The sequence below is a fragment of the Echiichthys vipera genome, assembly GCF_963691815.1.
Source record: "Echiichthys vipera genome assembly, chromosome: 21".
Classification (NCBI taxonomy): domain Eukaryota; kingdom Metazoa; phylum Chordata; class Actinopteri; order Perciformes; family Trachinidae; genus Echiichthys; species Echiichthys vipera.
Window position 1 is genome coordinate 24,862,030 of NC_139846.1, and position 15,303 is coordinate 24,877,332.

At 51.3% G+C, this 15,303-nt stretch overlaps 1 protein-coding gene across 1 annotated transcript in view; it reads left to right on the forward strand.

Annotated features, from left to right (window-relative positions):
* Positions 1-13,958, forward strand: part of reck (reversion-inducing-cysteine-rich protein with kazal motifs) — a 36,107-nt gene extending 22,149 nt beyond the window's left edge. Inside the window, exons 9-21 of the mRNA XM_083936268.1 lie at positions 566-830; positions 2,102-2,275; positions 4,292-4,504; positions 5,212-5,348; positions 5,463-5,606; positions 5,701-5,889; positions 6,878-7,000; positions 7,913-8,084; positions 8,290-8,479; positions 9,119-9,329; positions 9,412-9,485; positions 9,967-10,122; positions 10,357-13,958. Of these exons, the coding sequence (XP_083792394.1) occupies positions 566-830; positions 2,102-2,275; positions 4,292-4,504; positions 5,212-5,348; positions 5,463-5,606; positions 5,701-5,889; positions 6,878-7,000; positions 7,913-8,084; positions 8,290-8,479; positions 9,119-9,329; positions 9,412-9,485; positions 9,967-10,122; positions 10,357-10,578 (2,270 nt within the window). The 3' untranslated portion in view covers positions 10,579-13,958. The remainder of the gene's footprint in view (positions 1-565; positions 831-2,101; positions 2,276-4,291; positions 4,505-5,211; positions 5,349-5,462; positions 5,607-5,700; positions 5,890-6,877; positions 7,001-7,912; positions 8,085-8,289; positions 8,480-9,118; positions 9,330-9,411; positions 9,486-9,966; positions 10,123-10,356) is intronic.
* The last annotated feature ends 1,345 nt before the right edge of the window (positions 13,959-15,303 follow it).

Here is a 15,303-nt window from a genome sequence, read left to right on the forward strand (position 1 = left end):
TAGCTCTTATTAGCATCACACTGCGTTAGCTTTAACCGTTACACTGTGTTTGAGAGGCTTTTTATTTATTTGAGTGTCCTGAGACAGGCGGCAGCACGACTGACGGCGTTTCTGACAAACACAACACAAGATACAAGACTGTAACACATTAAAATCTGTCAAATAACAAAGTAAAAACAGCAAAAATGCACCAGAATCGAGCAAAATCATGAATATATGAGTCAGAATATCTACAGACTGATGTGTTTGACTGACTGAAGCTTCTTTAAAATCCTCCAATGAGAGCAGGAGCTGGAGTTTCAGGTGTGTCTGTAGTTAGTTCAGGTAAAGGGAGCAGCAAACGTTCTTTATTTACACTGGATTATAAACTGTCATTCGTCAGGAGTGTGTGTAATTAACACGGTTGCACTCCAACTCTATGTTATTATGTATTACAACCATGAGAGACGTGATCAGGACTTGCTGCTGCCCTATGGGGACTTTGTGACTTTGTGACCATGTCTGATCTTATATAACGTAGTACATTTGCCGTCACTTACTGCCCCCTCCGTCCCCTCACATCCAGGTCTGTACTGCTGCGACCGGGCGGAGGCCACCCACTGCCAGGTGGCTTGCCGGCGAATCCTCCGCACCATGAGCACGGAGCATGAGATCATGGAGGGTCTGATCGAGGAGTGTGGCTCCCAGCCGCTCCCCCAGGAGCCCATGTGGCAGTGCTTTCTGGGCAGCGCGCACCCTCCCTCCCCGCCTGAAGAGGAGACCCCCCACCCCGCTAAGATGGACTGCGCCAAGCTGCACTGCTGCTCCAAGGCCAACACCTCCCTCTGCAGGTACAACGCACTGCTCAGCACCAGGAACTGCACCCAATATGGACGTAGACAGAGTTACTTTGTGGTTGCACCAACAGGAGCTCAGGCGGCACAAACCGCAGCACAGGGGGGTCACAGCAGGCTGTAGGCCAGCAGCAGAGCTGGGTCTGAGTCAGGGCCGTACCAGGACCCAGAGTCTGATCCTGGTGCTGCGGTTTGCGTCGTCTGAACCTGAGCTCACTGAAGTTCTCCCTATCTCCAGGTCGTTACCACCAAGACCTGCACCTGACACATGTCTAACCAACATTATGATTTAGATTACGCCAAGGATGTATTTGCTTCCATTGAATGCATAACTGCAGTGCATTGTGGGTGATATCCACCTCTGGGGTGACCATCGTTGTTCACTCCATCGCTCAGCACTTCAGTTTTTCAGACTATTGCACCGACACTTACGGCTGAGGGTGAACGAGGGCGTAGACCAGTTGTTCTCGCCTACGGGAGTCTCCCTCTTGTCAGACTTTGACATAAAAGGGCATGTATGTGACGCTGGGGGGAGGGGCGTACGTCCATCTGGCTGACGTTAACCTCCGAGGAGAAGTGAGGGCCAGAGGCTAGCTGTCACTCAAGAGGCCACGCCCCTAATTATTCATAAACTTTCACCTCCAATAAAATAAAAACTAGCCCCTCCCCCTCAGTGTTGTCATGGAGACCTGAGCTAAACACACAGACTAGAATGTTCTTTTGTCCTTAAACAGGTTTAATGATGCTGTGTAAACGGCCTGTTTAACATGGGGCTCAATGAGAAACTGCTCTGTTATGAAACCTGCCCCTAGTGGACACTTAGAGAACTGACGCTGACAGAGCTTCCTGATTGGATCAAACAGGAAGTCGATGTGGTGGGGGCTCGGTTGAATCACTATTGGCACGCAGCACTGCTCTTTCACAGACCCAGGTGCAGGGCGGAGCAGAAGGGGGCGGGGATACCCAGTCTAGGTCAAAGTCAAAGTCAAAGTCAGCTGTTCCTCACATGAACAAGACAAACAAGGAATCGAAATTTGGTTTCTCACTCTCCCATGCGTCGACTAGACAAGACAAAGATGGGGGACGATTGATAGAAGCAGGTCCATATGTGCAATTTGTGTATAGTCATTTTCTGTGTCTGTTATGAGTTGAGGACGTCTCTTGGTGGGCGGGTTTTTATCTTCCTGACGCCCTGCTGGGTCGGGCTGAGGGTGGAGACTGAGGTGAAGCGTGTCAGTTCTTGTTCTAACCCGACTCTGCTCTGACAGGGACATGTGCCAGGAGATCAGCACTAACTGGGGCAGCCAGACGTGGCAGGACTTTGACCAGCTCTGTGAATACAACCCCGTGGAGACGGAGCTCATCAACTGCCTGTCGGACGTGCGGGAGCCGTGTCAGCTGGGCTGCAAGGAGCTCGCCTACTGCACCAACTTCAACAACAGGTCAGACTCACCGGGCTCCACTGATGGGAGTTTGTTTGGTGCCTCTCTTTGTCTTTGGGGAGTATGAAGCACACAAATAATATTTTGACGTATAGGTGAAACACATATTAAGGTCGCACTCACACTGTGCCTCCGTACCGTGCCCCAGCACGTTTCACGGCTAAAGTCTGGTTCCTTTGATCAGTGTGAGTGCAACCGTACCACGTCTAGGAGCGGCACGCTTGCCGTCCACGGCCCGTTTGGGAGAGGTGGGCTTTAGTAAAGCACGTTTGCACGTGTACGAGCACGAGCGTGCGCACGTGTACGAGCGCGAGGCCTACGGCGGTTCTGAGGTCATTTCCTGTGCGCCTGTTGGGACATAGGAAAAAAGAAGGAGGGACCATGCGCGGACATTTCAAACAATGGCGGTGAAAGGTTCACGTTGGTGTGATGCGGAGGTGGAGTGTTTACTGCAGATTTGGTCGATGAAAAGATTCAAAAACAGTCGACAAGACGCACAAAAGCTCCGAGGTCTACGGAAAGATCTGGAAACAAAGCCACGCATCGCCATGACGTCATCAATGCGTGTGACGTGTTACGGCGTGATGACGTATAGGCAGCAAGAAGCATTCTCCGAGGCCCAGGTAGTGTGAGTACAAACAGGCCTGGAGGGGGGGACAAGGACCCTAAAGCACGGGGCACGGGACGCACGCACAGTGGGAGGGCGCCCTTAATCCCCGAGCGTGTGTAAAGTGTGTGAAAGCAGGAGGCATGATGGGAAACAGGAGACTCAGTCGTAGTGAACCCAGTGTGACCCTGGAGGTCTCAGTACCACAGCGTGTTTTACACACGGTCTACAGACGGGGGCCGAAGGCAGAACGGAACCACTTCAAAGGCTGCACCGGGGAGCCACACTAACACACACACACACACATCAAAACAAACTCAGATATACTTCACACACACAAACACAGTGGTCTGCAGGTCACCTGGGGAGCGAGGCGACCACAAAAGCTCACAGTCATTTGATACAGGAGAGGGAAGGACAACGATGTCCTCGTGCTCCACGCGTGAAAAACACACAAAAACACATTTGATGACAAAACCTTCATTGGAACAAATGAGCCCATTTTGAATCACAATATCCAGTTTACGGCCCGGATTCGAACCAGGAACCCTCTTGCTCTGAGGCGACAGTGATAACCACCAAACCACCGTGCCGCCCTTGTTCATGACATGTAGAGGAGTAGAAATATAAAGTAGTATGAAAGGGATTTACTCAAGTAAACTACATGTAGTCTACCTCAAAATTTACACACACACACACACACACACACACACACACACACACACACACACACACACACACACACACATAATGGTACCACACCCAGCTTCGGCCTGGAACCACCAATTAGCCGACTCACACCCACCAATCAGACATCAGAGACGCTTCCTGTGTGTGTGTGTGTGTGTGTGTGTGTGTGTGTGTGTGTGTGTGTCTGTGTGTGTGTGTGTGTGTGTGTGTGTGTGTGTGTGTGTGTGAGTGTGTGTGTGTGTGTGTGTGTGTGTGTGCAGTCTTGCATTTCACCAGTAGAGGTCACTGTTACTGATGCTTCCAGTAATGAACCCAGTTCTGAAACAGTTGGTTTCAGTGGTTCAGCGCGTCACCAAAGCGTCCTCTGCCAGTCACTCGTTCCATCTGCAGCGACCACGCAGCCGCGCACACACACACACACACACACAGACACACATACACACACATTTATTTACAAACACCCAGTTCCAGCACATTACAATAAAAACAAGCTTTTTGTCCACGTCCAGCGTCTCCACACACGTCCTCACACACGTCCTCACACACGTCCATCATCTCCACACGTCCTCACACACACGTCCTCACACACGTCCTCACACACCTCCTCACACACGTCCTCACACACGTCCAGCGTGTGTGAGCAGTGTCGTTTCATGCTTGTTCAGGATTGTTTCCTTCTGAGTTCTTGTCAAACCCCCCCCGCGTGTCTCTGCCCCTAGGCCCACAGAGCTGTTCCGCAGCTGTAACGTCCAGTCAGACCAGGGCGCCATGAACGACATCAAGCTGTGGTCCAATGGGACGATCAAGATGCCTTTCATGAACATCCCTGTGCTGGACATCAGGAAGTGTCTGCCAGACATGTGGAAGGCCGTGGCCTGCTCCCTGCAGATCAAGCCCTGCCACAGCAAGTCCAGAGGGAGCGTCATATGCAAGTATGTCCACTACCATCCTGCAAGTGACTAGACCCTCCTGCAAGTGACTAGACCATCCGGCAAGTGACTAAACCATCCTACAAGTGACTAGACCATCCGGCAAGTGACTAGACCATCCGGCAAGTGACTAGACCATCCTGCAAGTGACTAGACCCTCCTGCAAGTGACTAGACCCTCCTGCAAGTGACTAGACCATCCTGCAAGTGACTAGACCATCTTACAAGTGACTAGACCATCCTGCAAGTGACTGGACCCTCCTTCAAGTGACTAGACCATCCTGCAAGTGACTAGACCCTCCTGCAAGTGACCAGACCCTCCTGCAAGTGACTAGACCATCCTGCAAGAGACTAGACCATCCTGCAAGTGACTAGACCCTCCTGCAAGTGACTAGACCATCCTGCAAGTGACCAGACCCTCCTGCAAGTGACCAGACCCTCCTGCAAGAGACTAGACCATCCTGCAAGTGACTAGACCCTCCTGCACGCAGCCGGCGTTATCGGGGCCTGAAAACTGGATCTTTTGAAACCGGGTCCCAGGTCTGGACGGTGAAAGCTCAGACTTTGTTAAAGGATGGCGTCATGGCCCCACCTCCGACCTCTGACCCTGCTGCGTCACATAACAACAACAGCGCTGCTGCGTGAGAGGACAGAGACGGAGCTTACACATGACCACTTTATGTTCCCTGACGCTTTGTTTCATGTCCACAGGTCAGACTGTGTGGACATCCTGACCCAGTGTGGGGACAGGAAACGTTTCCATGAGGGACAAACTCCAGAGAGGATCTGTGAGCTGCTGTCACCCATCGACGACCCCGAACGCTGCATCCCCCTCCGCAGATACCTCAGTGAGTCAGCACTAAAGTCGGGGAGCTCATCTATGCTCCAAATCTGTTTTCTCGTTTTACATTTCCACATCCACTCACCACCCGCACCACTCCCCCTTTACACACTCCCTCCAGCCCCCAGTTCCCTAGGCAACAGCATCATGGAGGAGGTCATCCACCCGTGCAACCCCAACCCCTGCCCCAGCAACCACTTATGCCAGGTCAACAGGAAGGGCTGCCTCGACGAACTCAACTGTCAGCCGCACCTCTGTGTGCCAGGTACGACCACTTCAGCAGCTTCACTGTGTGTCCGCAGCACGGCAGTCCTTCTGAGTGTGTGTCTGTGTCTGTGTGTGTGTGTGTGTGTCCTCAGGCTGTAAACTGGGCGAGGCCTCGGAGTTTCTGGTTCAGCAGGACGCTCGTATCCAGGTGCCAACTCGAAACGCTCCCTCTGGGTGCCACGAGGTGTGCAGCTGTGGTCCCAGTGGGCGTCTGGAGAACTGTGCGGAGATGCCCTGCGTGGACACCAACAAGCCCTGCATCGTAGGAGGACAGAGAAAGAGTAAGACCCCCCTCGTGTCTGACTGCGTGTCCAGAGAGCTTCCACAGGTCCCTCACTCTGCAGTTAGTGTCCTCACTGAGCAGAGGGGGCTGCTGGGAGCCCCTTCACTCTGCAGTTAGTGTCCTCACTGAGCAGAGGGTGCTGCTGGGAGCCCCTTCCCCGTCCCAAAGCACTCCCAGGCGCCACTTTCTCACTACATTTAGAGACTTTTCATACCTTCTTAGAACTGGATTTAGAAACAGAGCCTAGAGAGCAGTTTAGCTCCTTATTCAGAGCATCAGGGAAAAGGGAGAAATCTGTAGACGAATATGTGACGCCGCGGGGTCAGAGGTCGGAGGTGGGGCCATGACGCTGTCCTTTAACAAAGTCTGAGCTTTCACCGTCCAGACCACAACGCCATGGGGGGTGCTTTACAATCTTCCCACGCTGGGACCCCGTTTCTAAAGATCCAGTTTTCAGGCTCTGATAACGCCGGCTGCTGTGGACGGAAGACTGAACCAGACTGAAGCTGTGAGGTTACGGGAGAACGCGTCTCCGTGTGGACGGGCCTTTAGCCGTTCCATGTACAGAATGATCTTTCTCTTTGTTTACTCTCCTCTCATGTTTATCACTCTTCTGCTTTTAAGTTTGTTTTGGCCCGTTCTTCTTAGGAGGGCTGAGCTGCACCGCTCTCATTGAAGACAGATGTTTACTTTGATTGGACAGATGCTGTTGTTTCTTTAGCAGATCCAGCGTACGCTTCAGTGACGAGCTCCACCTGGGCTGACTGACGTTAGAGGTGTCACTAACAGGGCGCTGCAAACACAAGTGCTTTCATGTATATAGTTCTTTAAAGCAGTACTGGAGGAGAAGCACAAGTATCTTACCAGAAAGGGACTTTGGCAGAGGTTAAAGTAGCGTTTTAGGATATTATTTGAGTAAAGTTCAGATGTGTAGAGCATGGTCAGACCCTAAACCTGCAGTAACGTGCTGCTGTTGTTCCCACCAGGCCACGGGACGTCCTTCAGGATCGAGTGCCACACCTGCTCCTGCTTCGCCGGGGACACCGTCTGCTCTACGAGGGCATGTCTGAGCTCCCACAGCTCTGACGAGGACCGCAGACACTTCACCGGTCCGTGTGTGTGTGTGTGTGTCTGTGTGTGTGTGTGTGTGTGTCTTTGTGTGTGTGTGTGTGTGTGTGCGCTCCGCAGTGTTACAACAGACTGACTCTCCTCAGTGAATCTTTATAAACTCTCACTGTTGCTCCTGCTCACCTAGCATTAGCATTAGCATTAGCATCGTCTAGCTTTGTATTCGACCGCTCTTCACAGAAAGGGTTTTTATAACTTTGCACACTTCAAGAGACATGAATGTTTATTAGACTGAGTTTCAATCCCTTCACCTGGGAGGTGTATGCAATTTGGTTCCTAGAGGGCACTTTAGCACATGTTTTGGTTCTTAGAGGGCACTTTAGCACAACTTTTGGCTCCTAGAGTGCACTTTAGCACAAGTTTTGGCTCCTAGAGGGCACTTTAGCACGCGTTTTGCTCTTAGAGGGCACTTTAGCACGCGTTTTGGCTCTTAGAGGGCACTTTAGCACACGTTTTGGCTCCTAGAGGGCACTTTAGCACAGGTTTTGGTTTGTAGAAGGCACTTTAGCACAAGTTTTGGTTCCTAGAGGACACTTTAGCACAGGTTTTGGTTCCTAGAGGACACTTTAGCACGCGTTTTGGCTCTTAGAGGGAACTTTAGCACACTTTTTAGCTCTAAGAGGGCACTTTAGCACGCGTTTGGCTCCTAGAGGACACTTTAGCACACGTTTTGGTTCCTAGAGGAGACTTTAGCACACGTTTTGGCTCCTAGAGGACACTTTAGCACATGTTTTGGCTCCTAGAGGGCACTTGAAAACATGTGAGTGTGTATATAAATGTATATATGTAAATGTGTGTGTAAACGTGAGGTGTGTACATCAGCTCTGGGTGCTCTGTTGTCAGTGGTAGGAAAAATAGGGATCACACTAACCGTCTCCCCCGTCCTCCCCCAGGCCTTCCCTGTAGCTGTCCGGACCGCTTCGTCCCAGTGTGTGCCTCTAACGGGCGGACTTATCCCAGCGCCTGCGTGGCTCGCTGCATGGGTTTCAAGGACCATCAGTTTGTCTTCGGCCTGTGCCGCGTCAGTAACCCCTGCACCGGCAAACCCTGCCAGAGGAACCAGAGGTAGGTCCAGCTGCTGCTAACGCCGACGAAGGCCGGGTCGCGTCCGGAACATGTGTGTGTGGTCGGGCACGTCCAGAACAAACTGTACAATTACACTTTACTGCCCGTTGACACCTTTAGTCCGGGGCTTCTCATCTTGTCGCCCCGCGTAAGGAAAGACGGTTGTACAGATGAATCTAAAAAGACATATTGTGTGTGTTTCTAGGTGCATCCCAAAGTACCGTGTGTGTCTGAGTGACTCGTCAGACTGCCCGCAGCACGAGTGTGTGGGCCGACCCGCAGCCTGTGACAAGAACAGCGTGGAGCCGGTCTGTGACACCGATGGCCTGGTCTACCCCAGCCTGTGCCAGCTGCATCAGGCCGGGAAGACCCTGGCCTACATGGGCCACTGCCAGGTAGGTCCCACGGGAGAGCTGGACACATGTTTTGGCTCCTAGAGGGCACTTTAGCACACGTTTTGGGTCCTAGAGGACACTTTAGCACATGTTTTGGCTCCTAGAGGACACTTTAGCATGCATTTGGGCTCCTAGAGATCACTTTAGCACATGATTTGGTTTGTAGAGAGCTAAAGTTCAGTGTTGACCTTGAAATCTGTCAAAATAAGAAAAAAGTCTACACTCAAAGGTTGACTTACTGGCTTCTCGACTCGACTTGGAGCCAAGAAAAGCTGTTAGCAAGGCTTTCACATGTCCACTCTGGTTTCAGTATATCAAGTGCAACGTTTGACCAGAAGGTGGCACCAGAGGACAGCTGAATAAACACCAAGGGCACTTTGGCACATGTTTTGGTTCCTAGAGGGCACTTTAGCTTATGTTTTGGCTCCTAGAGGACACTTTAGCACATGTTTTGGCTCCTAGAGGGCACTTTAGCACACATTTTGGCTCCTAGAGGGCACTTTAGCACATGTTTTGGCTCCTAGAGGGCACTTTAGCACACGTTTTGGCTCTTAGAGGACACTTAAACACACGTATATATATAAATGTATATATTTAAATGTGAGGTGTGCACATCAGCTCTGGGTGCTCTGTTCTCAGGACGCCTGTAGGGAGCCTCAGCCCGTTTGCGGCCATAACGGTGAAACCTACAACACGGTGTGTGACGCCTTCTCTGACCGCGTGGCCGTGGACTACGAGGGCCCCTGCCACGCCGTCGGAGCCATGTCTGACGTGGCCCCGGACTCTGCGTGCAGCGTGATCCCCTGTCCGCCTCTGTCCACTCCAAACTGCCAGCCTGTCACCCCCCCAGGTGAGTACACCGCTCACGGGACACCATTTTAAGACTGCAGGTTGTACGGAAACACTAACCCATGACGTGCTGAATCCTCCAGGAGCCTGTTGTCCCATATGTGCCAGCATGCTGCAGATCCTCTGGAACAAAGAGCAGATGAACACTTTCTCTAAGGTACGAACGAGTCACACTTCACCCGTCTCACTCACATGTGTCACCATGAGCTACTCGCTAATTTAGAGAGAGGGGGGGGAGAAGTTCAGCATCCAAGAGGAACTCGGAGTAGAGCCGCTGCTCCTTTGCGTTGAAAGGAGCCAGTTGAGGTGGTTCAGGATCATCTGGTAAGGATGAACCCTGGGCGCCTCCCTAGGGAGGTGTTCCAGGCACGTCCAGCTGGGAGGAGGCCTCGAGGAAGACCCAGGACCAGGTGGAGAGATTAGATCTCCACACTGGCCTGGGAACGCCTCAGGATCCCCCAGTTAGAGCTGGTTAATGTGGCCCGGGAAAGGGAAGTTTGGGGTCCCCTGCTGGAGCTGCTGCCCCCGCGACCTGACCCCGGATAAGAGGCTGAAGATGAGATGAGATAATTCATATATCCCTGTCTGACCTTTGACCCCCCCCCCCCCCTCTGCTTGACCTTTGACCCCCGGTGCAGCTGAATAAGAACCAGCCGGTGACGGTCCATGACGTCCTGCAGATCCTGCGGCTGCACGTCTCCGTGCCGCAGTGCGACGTCTTTGGGTACCTGAGCATCGACCACGAGCTGGTGGTCCTCATCGCTCCAGTGGACCAGCAGCCGACCCCGTTGCAGGTAACACACACACACACACACACACACACACTCTCACACACTCTCACACACTCACTCACACGCACGCACTCACACACAGACACACACACACATGCATGCACGCACGCACGGTAGAACCGTCTCCTTTAGTCGTCTAAACTTAACCGTCTCCTTTAGTCGTTTAAACTTAACCGTCTCATTTTGTCGCCTAAACTTAACCGTCTCCTTTTGTTGTCTTAACTCTCTGTTCCCCAGATCGAGGCGTGCAGTAAGGAGGCGGAGAAGATTGACTCCCTCATCAACTACGCCAGCCCCACGCTGGTCTCCCACGTCCCCCTCTCCGCCTTCCTCATGTCTGAGATCAGGACGTCCTCCATCCGCTCGTCCGGGGGGGCGCCGCCTGCACCTCTGCCCCCAGGCCTGTGCCTCCTCCTGGGCCTCCTCATCACCGCCGCCCCCCTCCTCCACCGGGCCTGAATGCTTATCGCCCCCACCCGGCCTCTCCCTCGCTAACTCTTGAGCGTTCCAAAGCACCCTACTCCCTCACCCCCGCCGTCACCCCTTTGCCCTCGCCACTCCCCCTGGATGACGGGAGTGTGTTGGGGGCGCCCGCGGAGCAGGACGGAGCGGCGTTCTTCGACAATCATTCCTCACCTGCGTCACTCACCTGCGCGTCCAACAATCAAGGCGGTGGAAAAGCTATTATTCTGGAAGAGCTTTCGGATGAACAGTGTTATACAGTGGGCGAGCTACGCACCGGGTTCGCTCCAGTGAAGTGTGTGTGTGTGTGCGTGTGCGTGTGCGTGTGTGTGAGTGTGTGTGTGTGTGTGTGTGTGTGTGACCTTTAAGAGGCATTTAACTTAATATTAATACCAGCAGTGTTTATTAGCCCTAGCAGCGAGCTGTTAAATGGGAATGTTCTTATCATGACTCGCTCGTAGGTGTGTTTCCATCAGGGTCGAATACGCGGAATCGGGCGGGTCCGTCTCGCCGAAAGGCCCCTTATTTGCATGCGAGTCGCTCGAGCGGCTGCTGATTGGACGGAGCTCTCAGCGGGATGTGACGCGCGGTCGAACAGGCGCCACAACGACACGGCGAAGTAGAGCCGACACTTTTATCCAGTGGAGAAGAAGAACGCAGCACAGGCAATGATCTGTGCACGAGCTTCTGTGCACGAGCATCTGTGCACGAGCGTCTGTGCACGAGTGTCTGTGCACGAGCGTCTGTGCACGAGCGTCTGTGCACAGGCACGTTCACATGATTGCTGTAGCGGCCGGTTGGATTCTGACCTGTGGTCCTTTGCTGCTCCCTCTCTCTCTCTCTCTCTCATTTTAACACACACACACACACACACATACACACACACACACACACACACACACACACACACACACACATCCCGCCCCGCCGTTTGAGAGGGCGCGTCCGAGCGGCCACATTTGACCCCGATGGAAACACGCCTACTGTCTTGTTCTGAGGTTTTTTTGTGTGTTTGTGCGTTTGTGTGTGTGTGTGTGTGTGTGTGTGACAGATGTCATCTGTCACACACACACACACACTCACACACACAAAGGTTGGTGTGACTCCTCTGCCTCGGTGAAGCGTGCGTCAGGTGGAGTCACTTTTCCAGCCTCTGGTCGGTGAGAATGTACCACGGTGCACAGTGTATACATGTGAGGGATATATGGACCAAGGGTTTGAACCTGTGACCTCAGCAGTGTTAGTGCCATGCTCATGGACTGAGTCAGCGCAGATTAAACTAATTCAGCGTCCAAAGCCGGTCGGAACTACGGACCAAACAAAGTTCCGCGGAGTTAAAAAAAAGTTGAAACACAGAGAATGTGAAGTTGGCGTCGGTCACGGTTTGGGTCCAGGGCGGCCATCTTGTCTGTTTACACCGCAGCGGCGCGGCGAAACGCGTCCGAGCTGAGACGGCGATTCCAGGATCCAAACCGTCGATCTGATGCCGTGAAAACAAACCTGGTGGCACTTTATCTCCTGTGGTGTTCACTCACGAGCGCATGAAAGAGTTTATGAAAGCTCACAATGGGAAAAACGTGTCTCAGAAAACGCTTAAAGGTGGATTCATCCTCCCTTCACGGCCCCCTTCACACCTCCGGTCCCGTTTCAGCGTTGCTACAGTTACCAACACATCCTCTAGGGGGCAGAGCTGCGTCGCAACATCTACGATCACAAACACGGCGTCTGTAGAGGAGATGGTTTTCCTGTTTTTCATTCGAGACATCGATCATTTACCGACATCGCGCTGCTGCTGTATCCAAGATGTCGGCTGTTCTGTTCGTCTTCTCCCTGCGTCGCTCTCGTCAGCGTCACGGGACGGTTTCCATGTGAGCGGTTGAAGTAGCACGTCAGTAAAGATGACGGACACGTGGTTTATCCAATCACATGCAAAGATTTTCAATAAGGCCCCGCCTCCTGAAATCACTTTACTGTGCAGCGATCCCAGATGGACGAGCGAAGCGAGGAGGAACCGAACTCGTCTGGAGAGAGTCGGGTTAGCGCGTAGATTTGCATCTCTACCGCTGCGCTAAAGTTCAAATCGGTTGAACTTTGACCTCGTTGCCTCTGACCTTGAGACAGAAGCGTGTGAGTGCAACAAGCCAATGAGAAAGACGGAGGAAAAACATTAAAGTCGTATCGGGATCAGAAGAAAACGTAATGATGGAGGTTCATCAGCATCACAGCAGGTTTGTGAAGAGGCAGTTTACGAGCTAACGGTTGTTTCGATGCTAACGCTGATTTAGCCGTTTACTGCGTCTCTTCGCCAGTGTTTGTGAAGTTTACGAGCTAACGGTTGTTTCGATGCTAACGCTGATTTAGCCGTTTACCGCGTCTCTGCGCCCGGGTTTGTGAAGTTTGCGAGCTAACGGTTGTTTCAATGCTAGCGCTGATTTAGCCGTTTACCGCGTCTCTGCGTGTCTGCGCCCGGGTTTGTGAAGTTTACGAGCTAACGGTTGTTTTGATGCTAACGCTGATTTAGCCATTTACCGCGTCTCGGCGTCTCTGCATCTCTGCGCCCGGGTTTGTGAAGTTTACGAGCTAACGGTTGTTTCAATGCTAGCGCTGATTTAGCCGTTTACCGCGTCTCTGTGTCTCTGTGTCTCTGCGTGTCTGCGCCCCGGGTTTGTGAAGTTTACGAGCTAACGATTGTTTTGATGCTAACGCTGATTTAGCCATTTACCGCGTCTCTGCGCCCGGGTTTGTGAAGTTTGCAAGCTAACGGTTGTTTCGATGCTAACGCTGATTTAGCCGCTCACCGCGCCTCTGCGCCCAAAAGCCGATCACGCGAACGCCCCTTTAGGAGAACACCAGTGAGCACCACCCGTCATAAAGTGCCACCCCTCCCTCCGCGTGAGGCCGGGGGCTCTGCAGCATTAAAAAGGGATCCTTCCTGTCCGTGCGCACGAACGAGAAGCCATTTTGTATCAGGACAATCAGCCCGTCTCCACCCGCCAGCTCCTGCGGGCGGAGCAGATCTCCACGGTGTGCCTGGCGTATAGTGTCTTATATGAAGTTATAATGAAAATGCAATAAGTTTATGTTTGTTACGAAGTGTCTGTGTATCTGATAATCATCATGTGTCGTGTTTGGAAGCAAACAGCTGTTTTTTTTATTGCATGATGACGATAATGAAGTGTTTTACCCGTTTCTCTGCCTGTCACAGCACAGCGTGTTCCCTTTAACAGTATTACCGTGCCAGGCAGCTCCACGGCTCCTCCAGCTACTATTATTTGTATTATTATTATTATTATTAATATTATGTGGGTTATTGTTATGCCAACGTGAATTTGGTTGCTCTTTCAAGATGTCGTATGTCACATAAAGAGTTCACGTGTTCAAACTGAGCCGACGTCGTGAGTTTTCTGTTGCCCATGAATCTTTTATGACACAATACGACAGCGGTGCGTTAAGTTTCCCCGTCTTTTCTGACATTTAAATGCTGTTATGATGTTTTCTAATCGTGTTAAATCAAACCAAAGTCCTGTCGAGCTCCTGCGTCTGCTGGACATTATTATTGATTAATATTTATTATTATTTATTATTTGCTCAGCGCTGAACTAAGGAACTAACACTCCCTAGGGAGGTGTTCCAGGCACGTCCAGCTGGGAGGAGGCCTCGGGGAAGACCCAGGACCAGGTGGAGAGATTAGATCTCCACACTGGCCTGGGAACGCCTCAGGATCCCCCAGTTAGAGCTGGTTAATGTGGCCCGGGAAAGGGAAGTTTGGGGTCCCCTGCTAAAGCTGCTGCCCCCGTGACCCGACCCCAGATAAGAGGCTAAAGATGAGATGAACTAAGGGGACCAGATTTCTGAGACCTTTTCAGTTCAGATGCGTAAAAACCTCCAGACATGTCGTGTGTTTTCCCGTTACCACAGCGTCGTAACGCCGTTCCTCTCGCCCTATTTCTCCTCAACTGCAAAGACGAAAGAAACAAAAAAGAAAAAAGAGGAAATAAAATAAAATATAATTTAAAAAATAACAAAAATTATTGAACAGCTGACTGAATAAATAAGTAACTAAATACTATTTTGGTCTCAGAGCATAAATGGATCTTGCGTGGAAACTGAAATTTAGATAAAACGACTGATGTTCTAGCTGTTTTAAGTGTTCATTGAGAATTAATTTTTACAGACGTAAATCTGAAATAGTCCTCCCTTATACTGAGATTACATTTCAAAATTCTGCTTATTTAGTTCCAGACACATAAACAACTAAACAAAAATGACCATTTATATAAAAAAACAAAGAACGAACATTAAAACTCAACAGTATTGAAATATGTCCTTTATTTATATGTTTTTGATATATTCAGTGTGTGTCTGAGGAGGGAAACACCAAAGACCTGTTTGTCCTCAGGAAACCTGCAGCTGCTGCAGCTCCCCCCTGAGCCTCTGGGTGGAGCCACAGAGTCACAGTCTGGAGCTTCTCTGGTGCTTTGCTCAGGGGCAGAAGACTGACAAAGACATTTTTACATTACAGGAGTCGAGACGATCAAACAACCGAACAAGAGACGATCAAACAAGAGACGATCAAACAAGAGACGATCAAACAAGAGACGATCAAACAACCGAACAAGAGACGACCAAACAAGAGACGACCAAACAAGAGACGATCAAACAAGAGACGATCAAACAAGAGACGATCAAACAAGAGACGATCAAACAACCGAACAAGAGACG